The 24,297-nt window shown below is 43.3% G+C and overlaps 1 protein-coding gene across 1 annotated transcript in view; it reads left to right on the forward strand.

The window, feature by feature from the left end:
- The first annotated feature begins 307 nt into the window (after positions 1–307).
- The window catches only part of RASSF3 (Ras association domain family member 3), a 295,912-nt gene continuing 271,922 nt past the window's right edge, over positions 308–24,297 (forward strand). Inside the window, exon 1 of the mRNA XM_082254455.1 lies at positions 308–630. Coding sequence (XP_082110581.1) covers positions 369–630 — 262 coding nt within the window. The 5' untranslated portion in view covers positions 308–368. The remainder of the gene's footprint in view (positions 631–24,297) is intronic.

Genomic DNA, 24,297 nt, shown 5'->3' on the forward strand with positions numbered 1-24,297 from the left:
TAGGCACGAAGGGGTTAATCCTTTCTACACTGAAATGTCATTCCTCGTCCAATCCTGATCCGGAGAAAAGTATCTAGATGTCCCATGGATCAGCAAGTGTCAGGACTAAGGGGAGGGGTTTGGTGGGCGTGTAGAGGGCGGATAAAGGGGCGTGTATAGCAAGGCACAGACAAGACTACGGTGGGGCGGGGCGGAGACAGAGGCGTGTATAGCACGGCACAGACAAATGTCAGGGGGCGTGGCAGAGAGGGTGACTTGTGTTTGTGGGCGGGTCTGGCAGGAGGTGTGCGCTGCTGTCATCGTGTCCTCGTTAGCCCTGTGTAGGGATCGCTGTCCGTGCAGTAAGTGATCGGAGTCCCGGCGCTGTCATGTCTGCTCTGGCTCGGTTCCCTGCTGTCCGTGCTGAGCGGAGGGAAGCTCCTGGTCCCAGCCCGGGCAGGGTGGCAGGAGCAGGGGGGCCCCCTGGGGTCCGGCGGAGGGTTCGGGCTCACCGGCCGCCCCCAGATGTCCGCTACATCTTCCAGCCGCTGAAGCCGGGAGGAGGACACAAGTTTGTGACCGAGGCCTCTCTGACAGCCTGGTGTGACCTGTGCTGTGGATTCATCTTCTCCGGGGCCAGGCGATGTGCAGGTAGGAGATCCCCCTCCCCCTCCAGGGAGTCCCCCCCCCCCCATACCTAGGATGCCCAGCAATGTAATCCCCCCCCCCCCCCTTATCCAGGGGACATGGCCTCATCTGACATCTGCCATCATTAGACGCTTTCTCTACAGGGGTCATCCAGTTACAGGGTAGTGTAGACAAAACGTATTTTTTATTTTAGTTTTGCATAAAGTAGTGAAGGGTTAATTCTTGCTGTCTGTGTCCCATTAGAGATTTACCTTTTACTTCCTGTCCCAGAGACAACAGGAAAGTCTCAAAGTGATCAGAATGCCCCTCTTAGCCCCCTTTCACTTCAGGTCGAATCGCATTACAAGTCGCATCGGATTGCCGGCAATCGCACTGTTCAAATCGGTGGGATGCCGACTTTAGCGGTGCCACGTCTGTTTGAAAATGCAGTACATGCACTACTTTTGGTAACTTCAGGTGCAACTTGCTTAGACCTGCAATCGCTGGAGTGAGAGCAATAATTCTAGCACTAGACTCCTGTAACTCTAAACTGGTAACCTGTAGAAAGACCCAGTTCACATATATGCAATGACAGACATCGCATGTGATTCGCAGCGCACTGCTCTGCTCAGTTCAGACATAAATCGGATCGCCTAGGTGTGAACACCCATGCTACCCAATTCTGGTCCGGACCCAAAAAAAAAGGTCCTATGCGAGTTGTGTCCGAATACGAAGCGAATGGCTGAATTCGCTTTACATTTGGACCCAACTCGCATAGGACCTTTTTTTGGGTCCAGACTAGAATTGGATAGCATGGGTGTTCACACCTATTAGATCCGATTGCTGTCCGAACTGACAGTTCACACTGCAATATGCAAACTGATCTGGGGGTGTCATTAACTTTGTATTGACACCCCCATATGGCAGTGTGAACTGCCTGCGAGTCGAATGCGATGTGGGAACCTGCAGTGGAGTCATAGGGTCCCCGCATCGCATAGGGGTGAACCTGGGACTTAAAGCATCGCTCTTTGGAGGTTTTGAAGTACCAGTGTTTGTCGCCATTTCACGAGCGTGCGCAATTTTGAAGCATGACATGTTAGGTATCTATTTATGTGACGTAACATTATCTTTCACATTATAAAAAAAAAGTTGGGATAACTTTACTGTTTTCTTAATTTTTTATTTTAACCACTTCCATACAGAGCAGTTTGACACCCTTCCTGCCCAGACCAATTTTCAGCTTTCAGCACTCTCACACTTTGAATGACAATTGCTCAGTCATGCTACACTGTAACCAAACAAATTTTTTATCATTTTTTTCACACAAATAGAGCTTTCTTTTGGTGGTATTTGATCACAACTGGGGTTTTTTTTTTCGTGATATATGCAAAAAAAGAGCAAAAATTTTGAAAAAAAAACACTTTTTTTTAGTTTCAATTATAAAATTTTGCAAAAAATTAATTTTTCTTCATACATTTGGGCCAAAATGTATACTGCTACATGTCTCTGGTAAAATTAACCCAAATTAGTGTATATTATTTAGTCTGTGTGAAAGTTATTGAGTCTAGAAGCTATGGTACCAATTACTGAAAATTGATCACACCAGAAGTACTGACTGCCTATCTCCTTTCTTGAGGCCCTGAAATGTCAGGACAGTACAAATACCGCCCAAATGACCCCTTTTTGTAAAGTAGACAGTCCAAGGTATTTAGTAAGAGGCATGGTGGGTATTTTGAAGTTGTAATTTTTTCCCACAATTCTTGGGAAAATGAAGAAAAAAAAATTTTTTTCTTTTTTTTCCCACAAAGTTGTCAATTTATAAGCTATTTCTAACACATAGCATGTACACAGCAAAAATTACACCCAAAAATACATTCTGCTACTCCTTCTGAGTATGGCGATACCACATGTGTGAGACTTTTACACAGCCTGGCCACAAAAAGAGACTCCACGTCCAAGAAGCACCTTCAGGCGTTCTAGGAGCATAAATACACATAAAACTTTCTTACTACCTATCACACTTTTCAAGGCCCTAGAGCACCAATACAATGGAAAAGTCCACAAAATGACCCCATTTTGGAAAGAAAACACTCCAGCGTATATTCTACGAGGCATTATGGGTCCTTTGAACATGTCATTTTTTTCCACAGGTTTTTGGAAAATGTGGGAAAAAAATGAAAACTTTTTTTTTTTACACAAAGTTGTCAATTTATAGGATATTCCTAACACATAGCATGTACACAGCAAAAATGACACCCCAAAATTCATTCTGCCACTCCTCCTGAGTATGGCAATACCACATGTGTGAGACTTTTTCACAGCCTAGCCATATAGAGGGGCCTAACATCCAAGGAGCATCATCATGCATCCTAGCCACTTGCCTAGGCCTATTTTTGACATTTGGTATTTACAAGCTAAAATCAGTTGTTTTGCTAGAAAACTGCTTAGAACCCCCAAACATTATATATTTTTTTTAGCAGTGACCCTAGAGATTAAAATGGAGATTATTGCAATATTTTTTTATCACACCGTATTTGCGCAGCGGTCTTCCAAACGCAATTTTTTTGGAAAAAATTCACTTTTTTTAATTAAAAAATAAGAAACCAGTAAAGTTAGCCCAATTTTTTTCCATAATGTGAAAGATAATGTTACGCCGAGTAAATAGATACCCAACATGTCATGTTTCAAAATTGCGCACGCTCACGGAATGGCGACAAACTTTGGTACTTAAAAATCCCCATAGGCGACAATTTAAAAATTTCTACAGGTTGCCATCCTTGAGTTACAGAGGAGGTCTAGGGCTCAAATTATTCCCCTTGCTCTAACGATCGCGGCGATACCTCACATGTGTGGTTTGAACACCGTTTACATATGTGGGCGGGGTTTCCGTATGCGTCGCTTCTGCGCGCGAGCTAACGGGGACAGGGTGCTTTAATTTTTTTTTTTTTTTTACTATTTATTTTATTTATTATTTTTTATTTTTACACTGTTTAACAAAAAAAAAAAAAAAAAGGATCATTTTTATTTCTATTACAAGAAATGTAAACATTACTTGTAATAGAAAAAGGCACGACAGGACCTCTTTTTTGTGAGATCTGGGGTCAAAAAGTCCTCAGATCTCACAAGTACACTAAAAGATAGAAAGAAAAAAAAAAAAAAAAAAAAAAAAAAAAAAAAAAAAAAAAACTATTATATAAAATGAAAAAAAAAAAAGGACCTTTAAACCGGTTGCTAGGCAACAACATTTTCCGTAGCCCCGGTCCTCCAAGACCATAGAGTCAAGTGAGGGCAAGCTTTCCCTCACTCGACATCCTGTCTGTGAGGATCCGGGACCGGATCGTTTTCCCCGCTGCCGGCGGGTCCGGTAAGCGGGGAAAAGGACCGGACGCGGCGGGAGGGGGGGGGGGCACCTCTTCCGCCATCCCAGAAGGGTGATCCCACGGCGAATCCGCCGCTGGGACCACCCTTATCGGAAAGCCAACCGTCTACCGTTTAAAAAAATACCAGGGTTATGGCAGCTATCTGCTACCATAACACCGGTATTTAGGTTTAAACGGAGGACGTATATAAACCTTTTTGGACTTAGACATGGTGGCTGTATGAAGGGCGACAGGTACTCGGGTACTTTGCTGGGCAGGTGACAGGTACTCTGGTACTGATGAGCAGGTGGCAGGTACTCGGGTACTCAGATAGGCAGGTGACAGGTACTCGGGTACTCTGATGGGCAGGTGACAGGCAGGTGATAGGTACTGATGAGTAGTACTGATACTGATAGGTGATACTGATACGTGATAGGTACTGATGAGTACTGATGAGTAGTGATGGGTACTGATGAGCAGGCGGCAAGTACTCGGGTACTTCAGGCGTCAGGTACTCTGATGAGCAGGTGGAAGGTACTCGGGTACTCTGATGGGTAGGTGACAGGTACTCAGGTACTCTGATGACGGGTACACCGTTGACAGGTACTCAAAGTACCCGAGTATCCGTCATCAGAGTACCCGAGTACCCGTCATCAGAGTACCCGAGTACCCGTCATCAGAGTACCCGAGTACCTGTCATCAGAGTACCCGAGTACCTGTCATCAGAGTACCCGAGTACCTGTCATCAGAGTACCCGAGTACCTGTCATCAGAGTACCTGATGGGCTGGTGACAGGTACTCGGGTACTTTGATGGGCTAGTGACAGGTGCTCTTTATTGGGGGGGGGGGGCAATCAGTGTGTTTGGGGTGCACTATGATTGGTAACTAGCTGTTACCGCACTCTCTTCCTCACACAGGATCAGTGTGTGAGGAGGAGAACACGGTGACAGCTAGTTACCGTGTTCTCTGTTGACATTTGTGACCGGCTGTGATTGGACACAGTCGGTCACGTGGTAAAGAGCCAATTTCATTGGCTCTTTACCTAGATCGGGGATCGACTCTGTCCGAGGGACGAGCCTCGTCCCCGATCGCTGCTCTGCGCGCCCCCGGGGGCGCGCATTGCAGAGAGAACGAGCGGCTCGTGCTGGAGCCGCTCATGTGATCGGCTGTGATTGACACAGCCGATCACGTGGTAAACAGCCAATTTCTATTGGCTGTTTACCTTGATCAGGGATGGGCTATGTCCGAGGGACGAGCCTCACCCCCGATCGCCGCGCTGCGCGCCCCCGGGGGCGCGCAGTAGCAGCTAGAGCGGGCGGACGTCATATGACGCCCGCCCGGATCCGTACAACCACCATGCCGACGTCATATTACTATGACTCGGTATGGAAGTGGTTAAAAATTTTAATTAAAAAAAAAAAAAATGTGTTTGTAAGATTGCTGCGCAAATACTGTGTGACATAAAGTATTGCAACAATCTCCGTTTTATTCTCTAGGGTCTCTGTTAAAAAATTTTAGATTGTAAGCTCTAACGAGCAGGGCCCTCTGATTCCTTTTGTTCCAAATTGTAGTGTAACTGTAATTTCTGCCTTCATTTTGTTAAGCGCTGCGCAAACTGTTGGCGCTATATAAATCCTGTATAATAATAATAATATATAATGTTTGGGGGTTCTAAGTAATTTTCTAGCGAAAAACACAGATTTTAACAAGTGTCAGAAATAGGCTTGGTCCTTAAGTGGTTAAAGTATAACTAATGGCAAAACTTTTTTAGTTTTGGAAAGAGTGGAGACAGATTAGAACACCTGTCAGGTTTTTATTACTCTCTGTGCCAACATTCAGGAGATTCGCCCTCTCATTTTGTCCTGTTTACTGTTCTCACTGAGAATAAAGGTGAAAAAAAAATCCCAAATTTTGAGTTGTCACCAGAACAGGCACAGAGGGGAAATTTTCCAGTAGGGACACTAGTTATGGTGACAACCCAGGGATTTCCTCACTTTGAAGAGATTCCCTCTCACTTCCTGTTCTGGCTATGCAACAGGAAGTGAGGAGAATTCTTCCCAATGGATCATTGAGGGCTATAAAAAACTGACAAGGGTTATAACCTTTTCTTACTCTATACAAAATGGGGGAAAAAACATTTTGCCTTTAGTTCTACTTGAATGAAAAAAGGTAGATTATCTGACATTGGAATGCCATCATCCATGTTTTTGTGAGTTCATACTTCTCAGTGGTGAGCTGGATGTGCGCAGTTTATTGCAGGCAAGAGTGGAGCGGGAATACATTGTGTACATAAGATTTCCCCTAACTCTTATTCTGATGGCAGCGCCCAGAGGGCATTCACACGGGTGAAGTATAAATTGCAGTGGCAGGAATTTTCCAGGCCGAATCGCCCGAGTGAATGTAGCTTCTTTCCTTTCACAGTGACCCCAGTACAAACTGAGAGTGGAATCTCTTCCATGGGGGCACAGACAACCATAAAAAAAAAAGAGGGTCTAACTCTATTTAAAAAAAAAATAACTTTTTTACTAGAGACAATTTTTAAAGTATCGTTTCTCATCTTATACAGGGTATCAATTTCTTTATAATCATGGAGGAACCTTAAGCCGAACTCTAGGAATTAGAGAAAATGTACTGCTGGAGTGGGGCCCCCTGCCCTGCAAGGGTTAAATGCTCATTCCATCTGGGGGGAAGATGAAGGGGTTGCATCTTAAAGAGGAGATCCAGTCTCCTTCAGAAAAAATTAAGTCCGCAGCTACAAATACCTTGCGGCTTCCCAACCGGTTCCCTACTGCGCAAAGCGTGCTGCGCTTTCTGAATGGCCCAGCGGCATGAGGAGGAGGGCTGAATCTCACAGTGGCGAGGTCACCTGTAAAACACAGGTACCTGCTCCCCCATCCCCCCTGAAAGGTGCACACCAGAGGGGTGGGGGAGGCAGATAAGCGGAGCTTCCACTTTTGGGTGGAGCTCCGCTTTAACCTCTAATCCAGCCGGATGCAGCACTGTTCTTCTCTCTCAGGAGCTCCAGTCCAGTCCTTGGCTTTATCATGGACAATGCAGGGCTATCAACAGAGTTGTATAAAGTACTCGAAACCCATACTTGAGTAAAAGTACAAGTGCTCGATCAAAAAGTGACTTGAGTAGAAGTACTAAAGTATTCAACATTTTTTGTACTTAAGTATTGCAAGTAGTTTTTAACCACTTGCCGACTGCCTAACGCCGATCTACGTCGGCAGTCAGCCCCTCACAGGCAAAGTGACGTAGGTCTACGTCGCTTGCTTGTGAGGGTCTAGGGAGCGAGCGCGCGCCCCCGGAGGCGCGCTCCCGCGTGGTCACGGACCCCCCCCCGCGCATGTGACCGGCGGACCCGATGTCCGCCGGTCACTCTGCGATCGGCGGGGGAGAAAGTCAGGCGGCTTGTGTAAACAAGCTGCCTGTCATTCTCCCCTGTGTATGAAGGATGATCATACGGTTCTACATAGTAGATCACTCTTCATACATCTGAAGCCACAGCCAATCACAGTAGAAAGCACGCCCCTAGGGACACACATAGCCCCTCCCTTTCAAAAAAAGTTAACCCCTTCACTGCTAGTGTATTTTTACAGTAACAGTGCATATGTATAGCACTGATTACTGTAGAAATGTCACTGGTAACCCCAAAAGTGTCAAAAATGTCAGTCAAGGGTCCGATCTGTCCGCCGCAATGTCGCAGTACCGCAAAGAAAATCGCAGTTCGCCGCCATTACGCGTTAAAAAAAAACAACAAAAATATTTCCCTTTGTTAGTAAACGCGATAACTTTTGCGCAAACCAATCAAAATACGCTTTTTGCGATTTTTTTTTTTTTTACCAAACATAGGTAGCATAAAACAAATTGGCCGAAAATGTTAAAAAATTTTGATTTTTACATTTTTTTTGGGGGGAATTTCATATAAAAAAATGTGAAAAATATTGCTATTTTTGCAAAATTTACGCTCTTTTTTTGTTTATAGCGCGTGATCAAAAAATCGCACAGGTGATCAAATACCACCAAAAGAAAGCTCTGTTTGGGACGCCAAATTCGTTTAGATATAGCGTCGCACGACCACGCAATAGTCCGTTAAAGTCACGCAGTGCCGAATTGCAAAATACCCCCTGGTCAGGAAGGGGGTAAAATCTTCCGGGGCTTAAGTGGTTAAAAAAAAAATTGCTACTCAAGTACTGAAAGTAAAAGTACAAGTACTGTGTTATGTAGTTATTAAAGAAAGAAGTCAAAAGTTTGAACATCATATTGTTTTTTATTTCAAATGCAGCTTTTATTTATACATACAGTAGCATTTATTTTCGTATGCGCTGATATTACACATGTTTTGAGCTTCATGAAACCTGCCATCTACTGTTCACGCAGTGGTAATTTTTATAATAGTAACGAGTAACTATGCAGCACAAAAAAAAATATCGGAGTAGAAGTATTGAAATCATCGAAAAAATGTAGTGAAGTAAAAGTGGAAGTAGGAGAAAAAAATTCTACTCCAGGAAAGTACAGATACCGCCTTTCTGTACTTAAGTACAGTAGTGAAGTAGTTCTACTTAGTTACTATACATCTCTGGCTATTAACCTTATATTATATATGAAGGAAGCAGGAGTGTGACTGCGGCCCAAAGCACGGGAGAGAGAGAAGGCAGCGCTAGACGGATTATGCACATCGAGGGAGCCCGCCGGAGTGGGGAGTAAAGCGGCCTATACACTAGAGCTGCACGATTCTGAATAAAATGAGAATCACTATTTTTTTGCTTAGAACAAAGATCACGATTTTCGACGTAACATCATCTTTTACATTCTACAAAAAATTGGGATAACTTTTTACTGTTTCTTTTTTTTAATTAGTTGAAGTGTTTTTTTTCCCCAAAAATTGCTTTTTGAAAGACTGATGGCCAAATACTGTGTGACATAAAATATTGCAACTTTATTCTCTAGGGTCTCTGCTAAAATATAAATAAATATATATAATGCGTGTATGTATGTGTGTGTGTATGGATGTGTGTGTATGTGTATATATATGTATATATATATGTATATATATATATATATATATATATATATATATATATATATATATATATATATATATATATATATATATATATATATATATATATATATATATATATATATATATAGTATGTATATGTGTGTGGAAAAAAAAAAAAAGTGTGTGTGTGTGTGTATGTATATGTATATAATATATATATATATACACTCACACACATTATATATGATGTTTAGGAGTTCTGTGTTTTTTCTAGCAAAAAATACTGATTTTAAATTGTTAGCAACAAGTGTCAGAAAACGGCTTAGTCTTTAAGTGGTTAAACTTACTGCCTTTATTTACAGACAGAATTTCATCCCTTTGATCTAAATGAATCAAATGATACATGATTTCTTTTTATCTCAGCACTGAGCAATGTTGTGATATGGCACTGCACCTGTTATATGAATCATGGAAATGCCGGAGTAAGATGGTGGGGGTTGAATCAAGATCACGTTTTTTTCTTCTTTTTTTTTTGCGATTAATCGTGCGACTCTGAAAGGTACTGTAGATATCTCCTAAACATGCACCGTTTAGGAGATATTTACTGTACATGCAGCCAGTGACATCACCAGCTCACGCTCTCTGAAGGCCACCCTTCAGACTCCTGTACCGTAAACGGCAGCTCCGGTGTGCATGCTCGAGAGTTACGTCATCCCGGCTCCGGCCACCCACACAGATGGAGTCTGCCGACCCAGAAGGAAGACCGGGTGAAGATGGAAGTCTTGTCAGTGGTGACAGCTTGCCGCTGGAAGGTTTCATTGTGGGGTACGTTTTTCATATTTTGCTAGTATGCGATGCGTACTAGCACATTATAGCTTTACCTTGCAGGATCAAAAAAACACTGCGGCTTACTACTGCTTTAATTTTTTTTTTTTTTTTTTTTTACTACTGCTTTAATTTTAAATTGATGTTTAAATCTTATTTTATTAGTTTTCAATTATATAAGACACAATTCTCTTTTATGATAAACACAAAAGGGCAAGTATGTGTGTGGGTGTGTGTGTCTATATATATATATATATATATATATATATATATATATATATATTCTTTACCAATGTTTGGGGTACCATTTACATTCCTTATATATCAAGGGAATACAATCCCAAACTAATAGACAAGAAGTTCTAATTTGAAAAGGAAGTAAAGCTTCCTCTGTAACCTGTACCTATAGAGGCCTATGATAAGGCTTACCTATAGGTACTGTAAAAATATCCTAAACATGTACCGTTTAGGAGATATTTACTTAGCATGCAACTAGTGATATCACTGGCGCTAGCGCTCCGAAGGAATGGCTGCCTGTGCCATTCCTTCAGAGCCCTGTGCTGTGAAGGGTGGCTCCCATGCGCATGCGTGGGAATGATGTCATTGCAGGCCCGGCCAATCAGATGGCCGGAGCACGCAAACCCGGAAGGAGGACGGGTATAGTTGGGCACCATGTGAACGCTGTGCGAGTGGCGCTGCGGGGGCTCCGTTCTAAGGTAAGTATTTCATAATGAGCTAGTATGCAATGCATACTAGCTCATTATGCCTTTGTCTTTCAGGTTTTTATTTTGTAAAAACATTTTTGGGGAGGTTTAAAACCCCTTTAAGTGTTCAGCTAAATCAAAAATTCAAATTTTTAGGTTTTAGTTAACCGTATGACTGCCAGTTCACTTTACGGGTTCCCCTGAGTTACCACATAGTCATGACAGATACAAGTTCCTAATTCCTTTGCTCGGCTCACTCCAATAATCGGTCCAGGGGTATTTGGTTGTTTTGTGGTTTATTGTGAAATGGAGATAGGAGAAAGAAATAGTGGGATACTCCAATTTAACTATAGACAATGTTGAGCACTCCTATCTTCTGATACAGCCAGGCTGTCGATTCACCCTGCCACTTTTAGAAAAAATACTCAATCCAAATTCATCCAGACACCTCGGTGAACAAACAATTGTCTTCAGGACACTCTCTCCAGTATCCTCTTTCTCTTACTCTGCTGACACCCATCCACTGACTATCCTACGAGCAGGGGTGGCCCCCCTCAGGTCAGGCCCCTTGACACCAGTCCCTGTACTCACGATACTGTAGTCCCAGTGTCTCGGGTGTCTCCCCTCTCAGTCAGCTGGATCTCTGGGTTTAGTTCCTCCCAACCGCTCCTCTGGTCCTCGGGATGACCGCATGACACCTCTACAGAGGAGGAGGCAGCCGCCCCCCTCCCTCTGGGACTCCACTCTCCAGCCAAAGACCCCGCAGCACATGTGCTCCTGGCTTTTTATACAGTATCCCAGAATGCACCGAGGCAACCTGTCCTCTGCCAATCACCAGGACTGTATCAAAAGCCCATGCACCCATTCGTCAGGTTTCCTCCCACTGTCCAACATGCCTCCCTATTGGACCAGTGTGAAACACTCTTCAGACTGAATGAATCGCATGCTGAGCACAATGAGCAGACCTCACTAACAGATCCTGCTCCCTGGTAGGCAGAAAATAACATACATTTACCTGCAGTCCCTTTGGTAAGCAGACAGAGCTCAAAACTCTACTTCTCACTAGCACCTACCTAGGAGGGTGCTACATGTATATTCTGCCTTTATTTTGAGGATCACATCCTTTTTCTTATTGTTCGCTTGCTAAATACAGGAGGAGACCAGAGAGAAGGGGAAAAAAAGGGGGTGAGGGAGAAAAAATGAAACTGTAAAAAAAAAATTGTGAATGGGCTGTTTATTGCAGGAGTGCCTTTTCTTTACAGTAAGGGCTCATTCACGCTATGTGCAGTGACCTGCACTGGATAAATGTAGATCACCACTAGGGCTCATGTGCACTATTTAGATGACAATGCTGGTGGGATCTCCAGTGCCTTTTTAGGACACTGAGGTGAATGAAGTGTCACTGTGTGGCACTTTAAAAAAAAAGTTGAAAAAAAACAACAACAAGCAGTGCTGGAATCAGGGCTGCTGCAAGGATTTTTGTCTACATAGCCAAAGATGCATTTTGCCACCCCCCCCCCCCTTTTTTTTAATGACTTTATTGCAATGACATAGGGGACTAATAACCCCCTATGTGATAGCATAAAGGTGAAAGGTGCTCTTTATGAGACATCTGGGGTGTTATTAGACCTTGGATGTCTCGTATGTATTGCACTGCAGGTGATGGGACACACATCATGTTTCCAGAGAATGACAGCATTGGTCCAGGAAGTGATGTCACTTCCTAGTCTGTATACAGGGGGGGAGGCTCAGCAGATGTCTGAGCTTTTGCAAGCAATTCCTGCCATGACCGCACCAGACCTGCAGGTGGGACATCGGAGCTCGGTAAACATGATGGCCGCCAGTCGTGCAAGTGATCGGCAGCTTCACATTCGCTTGTATCACTTCCACATTGAGGGCCAACAGTTGGCTTTATAGAAGTACACTCATGGCCTGAAGTATGTTAAAAAAAACACGTCTGCAGCACAGTTAAAAATCCGAATCCCCAGCATGTGGGTGGCGGATTTTACTGCCCCCCCTCATCTCGGTGCCCTAAGGCAGCTGACTAAGCAGCCTTATGCTGGCACTGGCCCTGTCTGGAATGTGCACTGTGCTGCTCCCTTCCTGAAGCTGGCACTGCCTGTATGGTAAAATGCAGTGTTTTATTATGCAGACTAGTGTGATCATAGCCTTAAACAAACTTGCCTGCCTGTCTGCAGTCTTCTATTAAGTGTACACTGATCCCCGCATGCGCAGTTCAACATGCACATTGCCTGTAGTTAGCTTTCCATTGGCCAAAAATGAGAAAACATTCAAGCCTGTACAAATGGGGGGGGGGGGGGGAATAGATTGAGGAAAAATTACCAAAGATAGTATAAGTGTGAAGGCGAATTTTGGCTAGATGCAATCCAGTGTGTTTTTATTCTGCATCAGAAATGCATGGACGGAGTTTAACTTGGGTTTCAATGGCCCTAGTTCACACCAGTGCAGCGCATTCCAGTGCAGCCATCTAAAGTAGAACATGATAAAAAAATTTGTATGAAATGCATCTGGAACGCAGAAAACACATAAAAAATGCAGCGGAATGCACTACTTAAGTATCCTCAAATGAGATAAAGAAAACAATGTACCGGAACACCTCAAAAATGAGCATGCAGAAACGCATCCAGAATGCAAAATCTGTGGTGTGAACCGGGCCCTAAATGAGGCCTTAAGGGAATGGTAAGGTATAACTAAAAGCAAAATCTTTTTGTTTTTGTTTTTAGTTTTGTATAGAGTGGAGAAGAATTAGAACACCTGTCAGTGTTTATTGCTGTCTGTGTCCCTGTTAAGGTGATTCCCCCTCTCTCTTTGTCCTGTTTACCATGATCATTGAAAGTGACCGTAAAAAGAAAATACCAAAATTTTGGGTTTCCCCCAAAAAAGTAATAGAGGGGAAATCCTCTTCCAATGGGGACACTAGTTCTGGTGAGCTAGAGGTCCCCAAGGAATTCCCTTAATTTGCAGGGATTTCCTCTCACTTCCTGTTTTGGCTATGGGGCAGGAAGTGAAGGGAAATCTCTGCAATGGGACACAGATGGTGAAAAAAAATCTGAAAGGAGTTATAAATCTCCCTTACTGTAGCCAAAATGAAGAAGAGAAAAAAAAAAATTGTCTGTAGTTTTTACTTGAAGTATTTTGTGTTTGGAAGATGAGTGGTTAGTTTTAACAGCTAGGTTCCATGTTCAGGTAGGAGGTGACTCCGCATAGGAGATACTCAGTTGCCTGGGATTACACTGGGCAGCTACACTGTGTATAATAGATCTTGGTACCCAGAGTTGTGTAGAAAGCTTAGAACCATACTCCTGACACATCTGTAGATGCCCCCCGTTCCCATCCTACCATTCAAAGCCTGAAAAACATATTCGAAGCCCTACTCTTATGCAAATAGCAAATCTGAGAAAGCTGCTACATTGGGAAGGTTCCAGGTGGCGGTAATGTGAGGTTTCCACAACCATTGATATAGTATGTGCTTATGGCTTTGGCTACATTTTGCTACGGTTCGCTATGTAACTTTGTAACCACAGGCTTACTTAGTGGCAGATCAAGTGCTTTGTGGATTTAGCTTGGATTCACACTATTGCGAACACAGACAATGCATGTAATACGCACTACATTGTTGTGCAGATCACATGCAATGTCTATGCAATGCAAATTCAGCCATACAGTTTGTTTGGCTGAACCGCATTGCATTGACATAAAAATGCTGCAGGAACCTTTTTTTTCCCCCCCACACTGGAATCGGATCGCATGGGTGTTCACGCCTATGTGATCCAAATCCTGTCTGAATTCACAGTTTGCCCTGCGATCTATGAACTGATCTGTGGGTGTCATTAAAGCCCCGTACACACATACTGATCGTCGGCCGAGCGATCGGCAGTCTTTCGTCCAGGGCTGTCGTGTCGGTTGAAAACTGCAAAAGACTGCACACGAATTCTGTCAGCCAACAACAGCTGACTGCAGAAGTGATGTCATGTGATGGTTAACTTTCCTTGTCTTTTTTTCTTTTCTGAGCATGCCCAGTCTTGCAAATCTGCTGTCTGTCGGCCGAAATCTGTACTGACTGGCGAACAATCGGCCGTTCTGGTGTTGGCCAACAAAAATTTTAATGCCTGCACGACAGATTCTGTTCGGCCGAAAATGCGCTGTCGGCTGTCGGAAGCATCATACTAACAAGCCTACAATCGGTCGTCGGCCGAATATTTACGGCCGACAATCGGTACGTGTGTACGGGGCTTCACACCTGCACAGAGATGTATAGTAACTAAGTAGAACTACTTCACTACTGTACTTAAGTACCAAAAGGCGGTATCTGTACTTTCCTAGAGTAGAATTTTTTTCTCCTACTTCCACTTTTACTTCACTACATTTTTTCAATGATTTCAATACTTCTATTCTGATATATTTTTTTTTTTTATGCTGCATAGTTACTCCTTACTATTATAAAAATTACCACTGCCAGAACAGTAGATGGAGGTCTCATGAAGCTCAAAACATGTGTATTATCAGCGCATACGAAAATAAATGCTACTGTATGTATAAATAAAAGCTGCATTTGAAATAATAAAAAACAATATGATGTTCAAACTTTTGACTTCTTTCTTTAATAACTACATAACACAGTACTTGTACTTTTACTTTCAGTACTTGAATAGCATTTTTTTCAAAACTACTGGTACTTTTACTTTCAGTACTTGAGTAGCAAAATTTTTTAAAAAACTACTTGCAATACTTAAGTACAAAAAATGTTGAATACTTTAGTACTTCTACTCAATCACTTTTTGATCGAGCACTTCCACTTCTACTCAAGTCACTTTTTGATCGAGCACTTGTACTTTTACTCAAGTATGGGTTTCGAGTACTTTATACAACTCTGCACCTGCATCGGTTTGCAGAGGGCAGTGTAAACTGCCTGCGAGGGAGATGCGATGCAGGAACCTGCACTAGAATCACGCTGGTTCCCGCATCGCATATGTGTGAACTCAGATTCGAGTACTTTAGCCTTCTGTTTGTCACAGATCTCCGTATACAATAAGCCTGGGTTCACACATATGCGATGCAGCAGCCATCGCATCGAATCTCCCTTGCAGGCAGTTCACACTGCCCTCTGTGAACCGCTACGAGTGTCAATACAAAGATAATGTAACCCCCCAAATAGTTTCACAGATCGCAGAGCGAGCTGTGACGTCGGACAGGAATCGGATCGCATAAATGTGAACACCCATGAGATCCAATTACAGTGCAGGAAAAAAAAAAGTTCCTGCAGCATTTTCATGCGAATGCAATGCGAGTTCAGCCATACAAACTGTATGGCTGAACTTGCATCGCACAGACATCGCATGTGATCTGCACACCAATGTGGTGCGAATCACAAGCGATATCTGTGTTTGCAATCGTATGAACCCAGGCTTAGGGTTGATGTACTAAAACTGGAGAGTGCAAAATCTGGTGAAACTTTGCTGCGTAGAAACCAGACAGCTTCCAGGTTTTATTGTTAAGGCTGCATTCACATGTCAGCTTATAATCGCGGGCAGAACCGCCGCGGTTCCGCCCGCGATTCGGAGATTTATTGCAAATCGCGGGACGCCTAGCGTTGCCCGTTGATTTGCAATAGCCCCCCAAACACCGAGCGATGTTGCCGCGATTTACGCCCGCCGAATCGCGGCAACATCGCGCAAACAAAATCGCGGGACGCAATACGCTCCAAAAAAGTACAAGAGCTTCTTTGGAGCGTATTGCGTCCCGCGATTTTGATTTATGCCCGCCGAATCGCGGCAACATCGCGGCAACATCGCTCGGCGTTTGGGGGGCTATTGCAAATCAACGGGCAACGCTAGGCGTCCCGCGATTTGCAATAAATCTCCGAATCGCGGGCGGAACCGCGGCAGTTCTGCCCGCGATTATAAGCTGACATGTGAATGCAGCCTAAAGCTAAATTGAACAAGCTGAAGTTAGAAGCTGATTGGCTACCATGCATTACATTTTGCACTCTCCAGTTTTAGTAAATCAACCCCATAGTCTGTCTTGCAGTGAGTACATTTTTTTTAGATGGTAAAGCTAAGGTTCTAGAGACCATAAATAACCTTCAAATAATGCGAAGAACCACCCAGAGACAGATAATCCTTTTTGGACTGTGCTTTATTCTAGGATTACCGTGGAGCATCAATTACAATTAATATACGGCATCTAAGTATCCGTAATACTGATTGATGTAGAAAGTTTGGGTGCGCAGCAGTGCCTTTGATGCTGACATCACTACATCTGGCTTTGTCATTTGATTCACTCACTATTTTTCAGAATTTTAATGGCTTGTAAGCATGTCAGCATATTTGTCAAAGCTTCTGCTTCGTGTCATGTTGGGACTTGTAAAAATACATGCAGTATGCAGCTTCTGGCTTTACGTGAGGTTTTAGTCTGTTTTATTAGGGGGAAGCTGAACTCCAGGAATTACCTGTATTGCGTAGTACCTTTTTGTTTTAGCTTGGCATAATGTACATATACAGTTGTGCTCATAAGTTTACACACCCTGGCAGAATTAATGATTTCTTGGCCATTTTTCAGAGAATATGAATGATAACACAAAAACTTTTCTTTTTTCGTGTTTGGCTGAAGCCATTTATTATCAATCAACTTTGTTAACTCTTTTTAATTATAATGACAACAGAAACTACCCAAATGACCCTGATAAAAAGTTTACATACCCCAGTTCTTAATGCCGTGTATTGCCCCATTAACATCAATGACAGCTTGAAGTAGGGATGCACCGAAATTTCGGCCACCGAAATTATCGGCCGAAAATGAGCCTCTCTCATTTCGGCCGATAATGGGTTAACATTGCCCAAAATAAATATGGCCGCCGTGGGGAAGGAGGGCGCAGCGCAGGGCAGGTTTTAAAAGTCCCGCCTCTGGCCGGCCGTCCGCCTCTCAATGACGTCCCTACTACGATCTGTGCATTATGAATGGACATACCAGGCGGGGGGGCGGGGCGAGCGGCTGCTATAGAGAGAACTAATGTGATCCATCCCTGTCAGCTCAGTACGACTATGTGTGAATGAGAACAGAACTTACCTGACACCGGGCGGGGGGGGCGGGGGGAGCGGCCGCTATTAGCTGTAACTATGTGAGAGCTTCACTTCCCTGTCAGCGGAGATACATGCCTGTCAGGGAAGTGAAACTCTCACATAGTTACAGCTAATAGCGGCCGCTCCCCCCGCCCCCCCGCCCGTTGTCAGGTCAAATCTGTTCTCATTCACACATAGTCGTGCTGAGCTGACAGGGATGGATCACATTAGTTCTCTTTATAGCGGCCGCTCGCCCCGCCCCCCCCGCCTGGTATGTCCATTCATAATGCACAGATCGTAGTAGGGACGTCATTGAGAGGCGGTGCCGCCGGCCAGAGGCAGGACTTTTGAATGAAGGACACCCGAGGAGGGGGACGCTGAGGCGGGGGGGGGGGAGCTGAGTCAGCTTACCAATGGTATTTGTATTATGAAGCATGAGGGGTTAATGTATTGTCACTGCTGGTCACTCATCTATTAGTGACCGACCAGTGGCAGGTAATTAACCCCTTTGTGCTGCATTAGTGCAACCAGTATCAGTGTTAATTAACACTGGTTGTACTGATACTGGTTGCACTAATGCAGCACAAAGGGGTTAATTACCTGCCACCAATAGATGAGTGACCAGCAGTGACAATACATTAACCCCTAATGCTTCATAATACAAATACCATTGGTAATTAAATTAACCTCTTGCCAACCCATCACAGTACATATACTGTGACAGGGTGGCAGCGACAGGTGTACGTCGCTGCCTGTTTTTGGTGTATGCCCCTGTTCTATCCATTTTAAAAAATTTTTGGGGAAAAAGTAATTTTTGGTTTCGGTTTTCGGCCAAGGGCATCCTGCATTTTCGGTTTCGGTTTCGGCCCAAAATTTTCATTTCGGTGCATCCCTAGCTTGAAGTCTTGTGGTATTTGTGGATGAGGCTTTTTATCTTCTCAGATGGTAAAGCTGCCCATTCTTCCTGGCAAAAAGCCTCCATTTCCTGTAAATTATTGGGCTGTCTTGCATAAACTGCACGTTTGAGATCTCCCCAGAGTGGCTCAATGATATTGAGGTCAGGAGACTGAGATGGCCACTCCAGAACCTTCACTTTATTCTGCTGTAGCCAATGACAGGTCGACTTGGCCTTGTGTTTAGGATCATATCATGTTGGAATGTCCAAGTACGTCCCATGCACAGCTTCCGGGCTGATAAATGCAAATTTTCCTCCAGTATTTTTTTATAACATACTGCATTCATCTTGCCATTTATTCTGACCAAATTTCCTGTGCCTTTGTAGCTCACCCATCCCCAAAACATCAGTGATCCACCTCCGTGTTTCACAGTAGGAATGGTGTACCTTTCATCATAGGCCTTGTTGACTCCTCTCCAAATGTAGCGTTTATGGTTGTGGCCAAAAAGCTAAATTTAGTCTCATCACTTCAAATGACTTTGTGTCAGAAGGTTTGAGGCTTGTCTCTGTGCTGTTTGGCGTATTGTAAGTGGGATACTTTGTGGCATTTGCGTAGTAATGGCTTTCTTCTGGTGACTCGACCATGCAGTCCATCTTTCCTCAAGTGCCTCCTTATTGTGCAGCTTGAAACAGCCACACCACATGTTTTCAGAGTCCTATATTTCACCTGAAGTTGTTTGTGGGTTTTTCTTTGCATTCTGAACAATTTTCCTGGCAGTTGTGGCTGAAATCTTAGTTGATCTACCTGACCGTGGTTTGGTTTCAACAGAACCCCTAATTTTCCACTTCTTGATTAGAGTTTGGACACTAATTGGCATTCTCAATTCCTTGGATATCTTTTTATAGCCCTTTCCTGTTTTATACAGTTCAACAACCTTTTCCCGCAGATCCTTTGACAATTCTTTTGCTTTCACCATGACTCAGAATCCAGAAACGTCAGCGCAGCACTGGATGAAAGATGCCAGGGTCTGTCAGGAGTCCAGAAACTCATTGACCTTTTACACACACACACTAATTACAAGCAAACAGATCACAGGTGGGGATGGTTGCCTTTTTTAATAGCCATTCAAACCCCTTTGTGTCAACTTGTGTCCATGTTATCAGGCCAAAATCACCAGGGTATGTAAACTTTTGATCAGGGTCATTTGGGTAGTTTCTGTTGTCATTATGATTTAAAAAGGGTAAACGTAGTTGATGATAAATGGCTTCAGGCAAACACTAACCATGACTGAAAAAAGTTTTTGTGTTATCATTCAAATTCTCTGAAAAATGGCCAAGAAATAAAATTCTGCCAGGGCATGTAAACTTATGAGCACAACTGTATGTATATCTCATACCTGATGGGCTGCTAGGAAAGCTGCAAGTTGCTGTTGTAGTTGGCACTGCTACAGTGATAGCCATGTGGCATTCAGTGCAAACAAGCTTCCCCTCTGCATAATGACAATAGTGGGTCACTCGCTCAGCATCACTACCAAAAAATAAAAATCTTGTAGACATACAAAATCTGCACACTAGGTACAGTATATAGACTTGCATAAACATGGATGGAAGGCTGCAAGCTTACTGGACCCCTGAAATGATACCAGCCTGTATGCACTTGAACATTGCATGGGTTCTTTGGGATTGTTCACCAAGAAAGGGACATCTCCCAAAAGCATGGTGTCCCAGTGATGATAGACATAAGGCTTTGCGGCACCCTGGTGACCAGAGTGGGCTTCTAGTGTGGAGTGGCTTTTAAATTCTATTTACCTACCTGCTGATGGGGGACATAAGTTGCCACCCCCTGCCCTGTGATCTGGTATAGGATGCTTTGGACTCTTGCCCTGTGATACAAATAAAAAAAAAAAAAACACACCTTACCTTAAAGGCCAGGCCTATTTCTGACATTTGTTGCTGACCAGTTTAAAATCAGTAATTTTTGATAGAAAATTACTTAGAACCCCCAAACAATATATAAATATATATTATATATATATATATATATATATATATATATATATATAATTATTAATATTATTATTATTTTTTTTTTTTTTTATCAGAGACCCTAGAGAATAAAATGGCGGTTGTTGCAATATTTTGTCACACAGTATTTGCGCAGCTGTCTTTCAAACGCAATTTTTTTGGAAAAAAATACAATTCATTAAAATAAAAATGAAACAGTAAAAGTAGTCCAATATTTTTGAATATTGTGAAAGATGTTACGCTGAGTAAATAGATATCCAACATGTCATGCTTAAAAATTGCCCACACTTGTGGAATGGCGACTAACTATAGTACTTAAAAATCTCTATAGACGGCGCTTATAAAATCATTAACGGTTACCAGTTTAGAGTTACAGAGGAGATCTTGCACTAAAATGATTGCTCTTGGGTTAACAATTACAGAAATACCTCCCACCTGTGGTTTAAATACTGTTTACATTTGCGAGCACGAGCTGCATATACGTTTTCTTTTGCACACAGGGGTGCTTTAAAAAAAAAAAAAAAAATGTTTTCTTGTTTATTTAATATTTACACTGTGCCTTTAAAAACAATAATAAATCTGATCACTTTTATTGCTGTTACAAGGATTGTAAACATCCCTTGTGACAGTAATAGGCAGTGACAGGTACTTTTTATGGAGGGATCGGGCGTCTAAAAGACCCCAAACCTCTTCTCTGCCCTTCAAAGTATTCAAAATGCCAAAATAGGTGTTTTTTTTTTATATACTTTCGTTTTTTTTAAATTGCTGCCGAGTAAATCGGCAGTGATGTCGTGACGTAACGTCTGGGTTACTACATCGGAGACCGGCTTTGATCAGCAGCGGGAGTTGGGGGGGGGGGGGGAGTTTAGCAATGGCCACATTGGTTGTTACAGTGCCATCTTAAGAGCATTATAGGCCCCCAGGCAATGCAGTGCACTGGGACCCTGCCTACACAATCACCCACGAGAATAAAAATGCTAATTATCGATAAGGCAATATTTATTGGTACCTCCAACAAAATCAGTGTTTAAACATTAACACAACGTTTGGGCAATATAACATGAGTTTGAAACACAAGGAATTGAAAAACAAGAAATTACAGTACAAAAACACTATGGAGAGAACATGGCAGGTATAGGATGGCACAGAGACAGCGGATGTACATGACAGGTATAGGATGGCACACAGAGGATGTACATAACAGATATAGGATGGCACAGTGAAATGACTTACAGGACAGGTACAGGAGGGCACATGGACACAGAATGTACATGGGAGGTATAGGATGGCACACAGAGGATGAACATGACAGGTATAGGATGGCACACAGGATGTACATGGCAGGTAAAGGATGGCACAGACAGAAGATGTACATGGCAGGTATAGGATGGCACAGACAGAGGATGTACATGGCAGGTATAGGATGGCACAGAGTCCAGACAGAGGATGTACATGGCAAGTATAGGCTGGCACACAGAGGATGTACATGGCAAGTATAGGATGGAACACAGAGGATGGCACACAGAGGATGTACATGGCAGGTAAAAGATGGCACAGACAGAGGATGAAGAAAGAAAGAGAAAAAAATCAAGCAGCTGCAGCAGTCTGATTACCTTCCACAGCGGCCGCACAGCACATGAAGGGATGAGGTGGGTGGAGCCATTCTAGGCACGGAGGAGGATCCTCCACTGTGCATGCTGGGTCCTCTCCTCGGGACGTCACTGGTTGCTAGATGCCAGTCGGCTGGCCTTCCTAGCAACCAGTGCAGTGCAAGCTCAGAGCAAACCAAAGCAACTGGCGCCCATGCCCGGCGGACAAACAAATTGGTCTGGAGGGGGGGTTAGACCACCAGGTAAACTAAACTGGCATGGGGGGGGCAGATAGGTGTAAATTGCCATCCTGTGTGTGGGGCCCCTTGGCAAGTGTGGCCCCCGGGCAACTGCTGGGCGTGCCCATTCGGAAAGACGGCCCTGGGTTGTTATCACATGAAAGCCGACTGCTTGCTCTAAAAAAAAATAACAGTACCAAGTACCATGTAGTGTTAATTTTGACATCACATTTCGATTTAGTTTTAGTTCTAGTCTTTTGACTAAAATGCCATTTTAGTTTCAGTCGTATTTTAGTATTTTGACTAAAATGCCATTTTAGTTTTAGTCGTATTTTAGTCATATGAATTGTTTTAGTAATATTTTGTTGACTAAATTAACACTGGTACCAGGGTGATGCCTCTAGCTGCAGGTACAACCACTTCCTCAAAATGACGTACAGGTACGTGATTTAGCAGAAAGTGGTTAAAGAACAAAAAAGTATTCAATGGCTTAGCGACCACCCCGCATACATTACTGCGGCAGGGCTGCTGCTGTGCACTGGATCACGTATCTAGTGTGTGATCAGTGATTCCCAGTAAGGCGCACACCTGCCGCCCTGGCTATGCTGTGATTTGTTACAGCACAAACCCATCAGCGGATCCTGGCAATGATTGATCACTGGGACCCGCTGATCAGCTCCATCATTCACAGAAGAGAGCTCTGTGTTGTTTACCAACACAGAACTCTGTACACTGACCGATCTTGCAGTTGTTTTATTTTCCCTGAGAAACAGGGAAAATAACAAGATGGCTTAGTAAAAGCAGCACATATTACACACTATAAACATTGGTTAGGTTAGTCACATGGTTAACCCATTGATTGCTCCTAGATGTTAACCCCTTGCCAGCCACTGTCATTAGTAAAGTAACAGTGTATAGTATTAGCACTGATCACTGTATTCGTGTCACTAATAATGTCAGTGTCAGTTAGTTTACCCCCCAGCCAGCATCAGATTGCTCTCCACACTATCAATCCCACTATAGGTCGCTGATCTCCCCCATTACTCGTATTAAAAACATAAATACAAATTCCAGTGTATATATCGTATGCCATAGTTTGTAGATGCTACAACTTTCATGCAACCCAAATAATATACACTTATTGAGATTTTTTACCAAAGACATGTAGTAGAATACAGTTTTGCCTAAATTTATGAAGAAATTCAATTTGTTTACATTTCTTATTCAATATGTTTTTTATAATAAATTAAAAACCCAGTGATGATCAAATACCACCAAAAGAAAGCTCTATTTATGTGAAAATTTGTATAAATTTAATTTGTGTACAGTGTTGCATGACCGTGCAATTGTCAGTTAAAGTAGCGCAGTGCCAAATGGCAAAGAATGGCCTGGTCATGAAGGGGGTAAAACCTTCCGGAAGGCAAGTGGGTTAATAAGACATCTGGAGCACCAGAGGGGCAGAGCAGACAGCCGGTGATTGACAGTCAGCAATGTCGGACCCGAGAACTGAGTGATCAGCGGCCTTTGATCGCTCTGTTCTAGGTATAGAGGCTGCGGGGGATAGATGCAGCGTTGGATTGATGCTGCATCAACATAGGGGAGTATGATTATTTTTTTTGAATCCCACACTTTTCTCTCTTAGTCTCCCCCCCCCCCCCCAAATCAGATAAAATAATGTAACTAAACATGCATTTGATTTATTTTTCTTTTTAATTTCCTCCTCGGACTTTCCATTTTCAGTTGTCCCCCGTTGTCCCAGTATATACCCTTCTTCTCCATCCTGCTGAAGCCTTTGGAGTTCTCTCTGATTCTTTGCAATACATGCGCTTCCACTCTGTGCTACAACTCTATGTGGAGCCATCCAGAATGGTGCAAATTCAGCCACCACAAGGAGGACACAGAGTAAAAGCCATAGTTCTCCTCCACAGCGGTGATTGTGAGCGGCTCTGTGTATCTCCTGAACTGGCT

The sequence above is a fragment of the Pelophylax lessonae genome (genome assembly GCF_965119305.1).
Source record: "Pelophylax lessonae genome assembly, chromosome: 4".
In the NCBI taxonomy this organism is placed as follows: domain Eukaryota; kingdom Metazoa; phylum Chordata; class Amphibia; order Anura; family Ranidae; genus Pelophylax; species Pelophylax lessonae.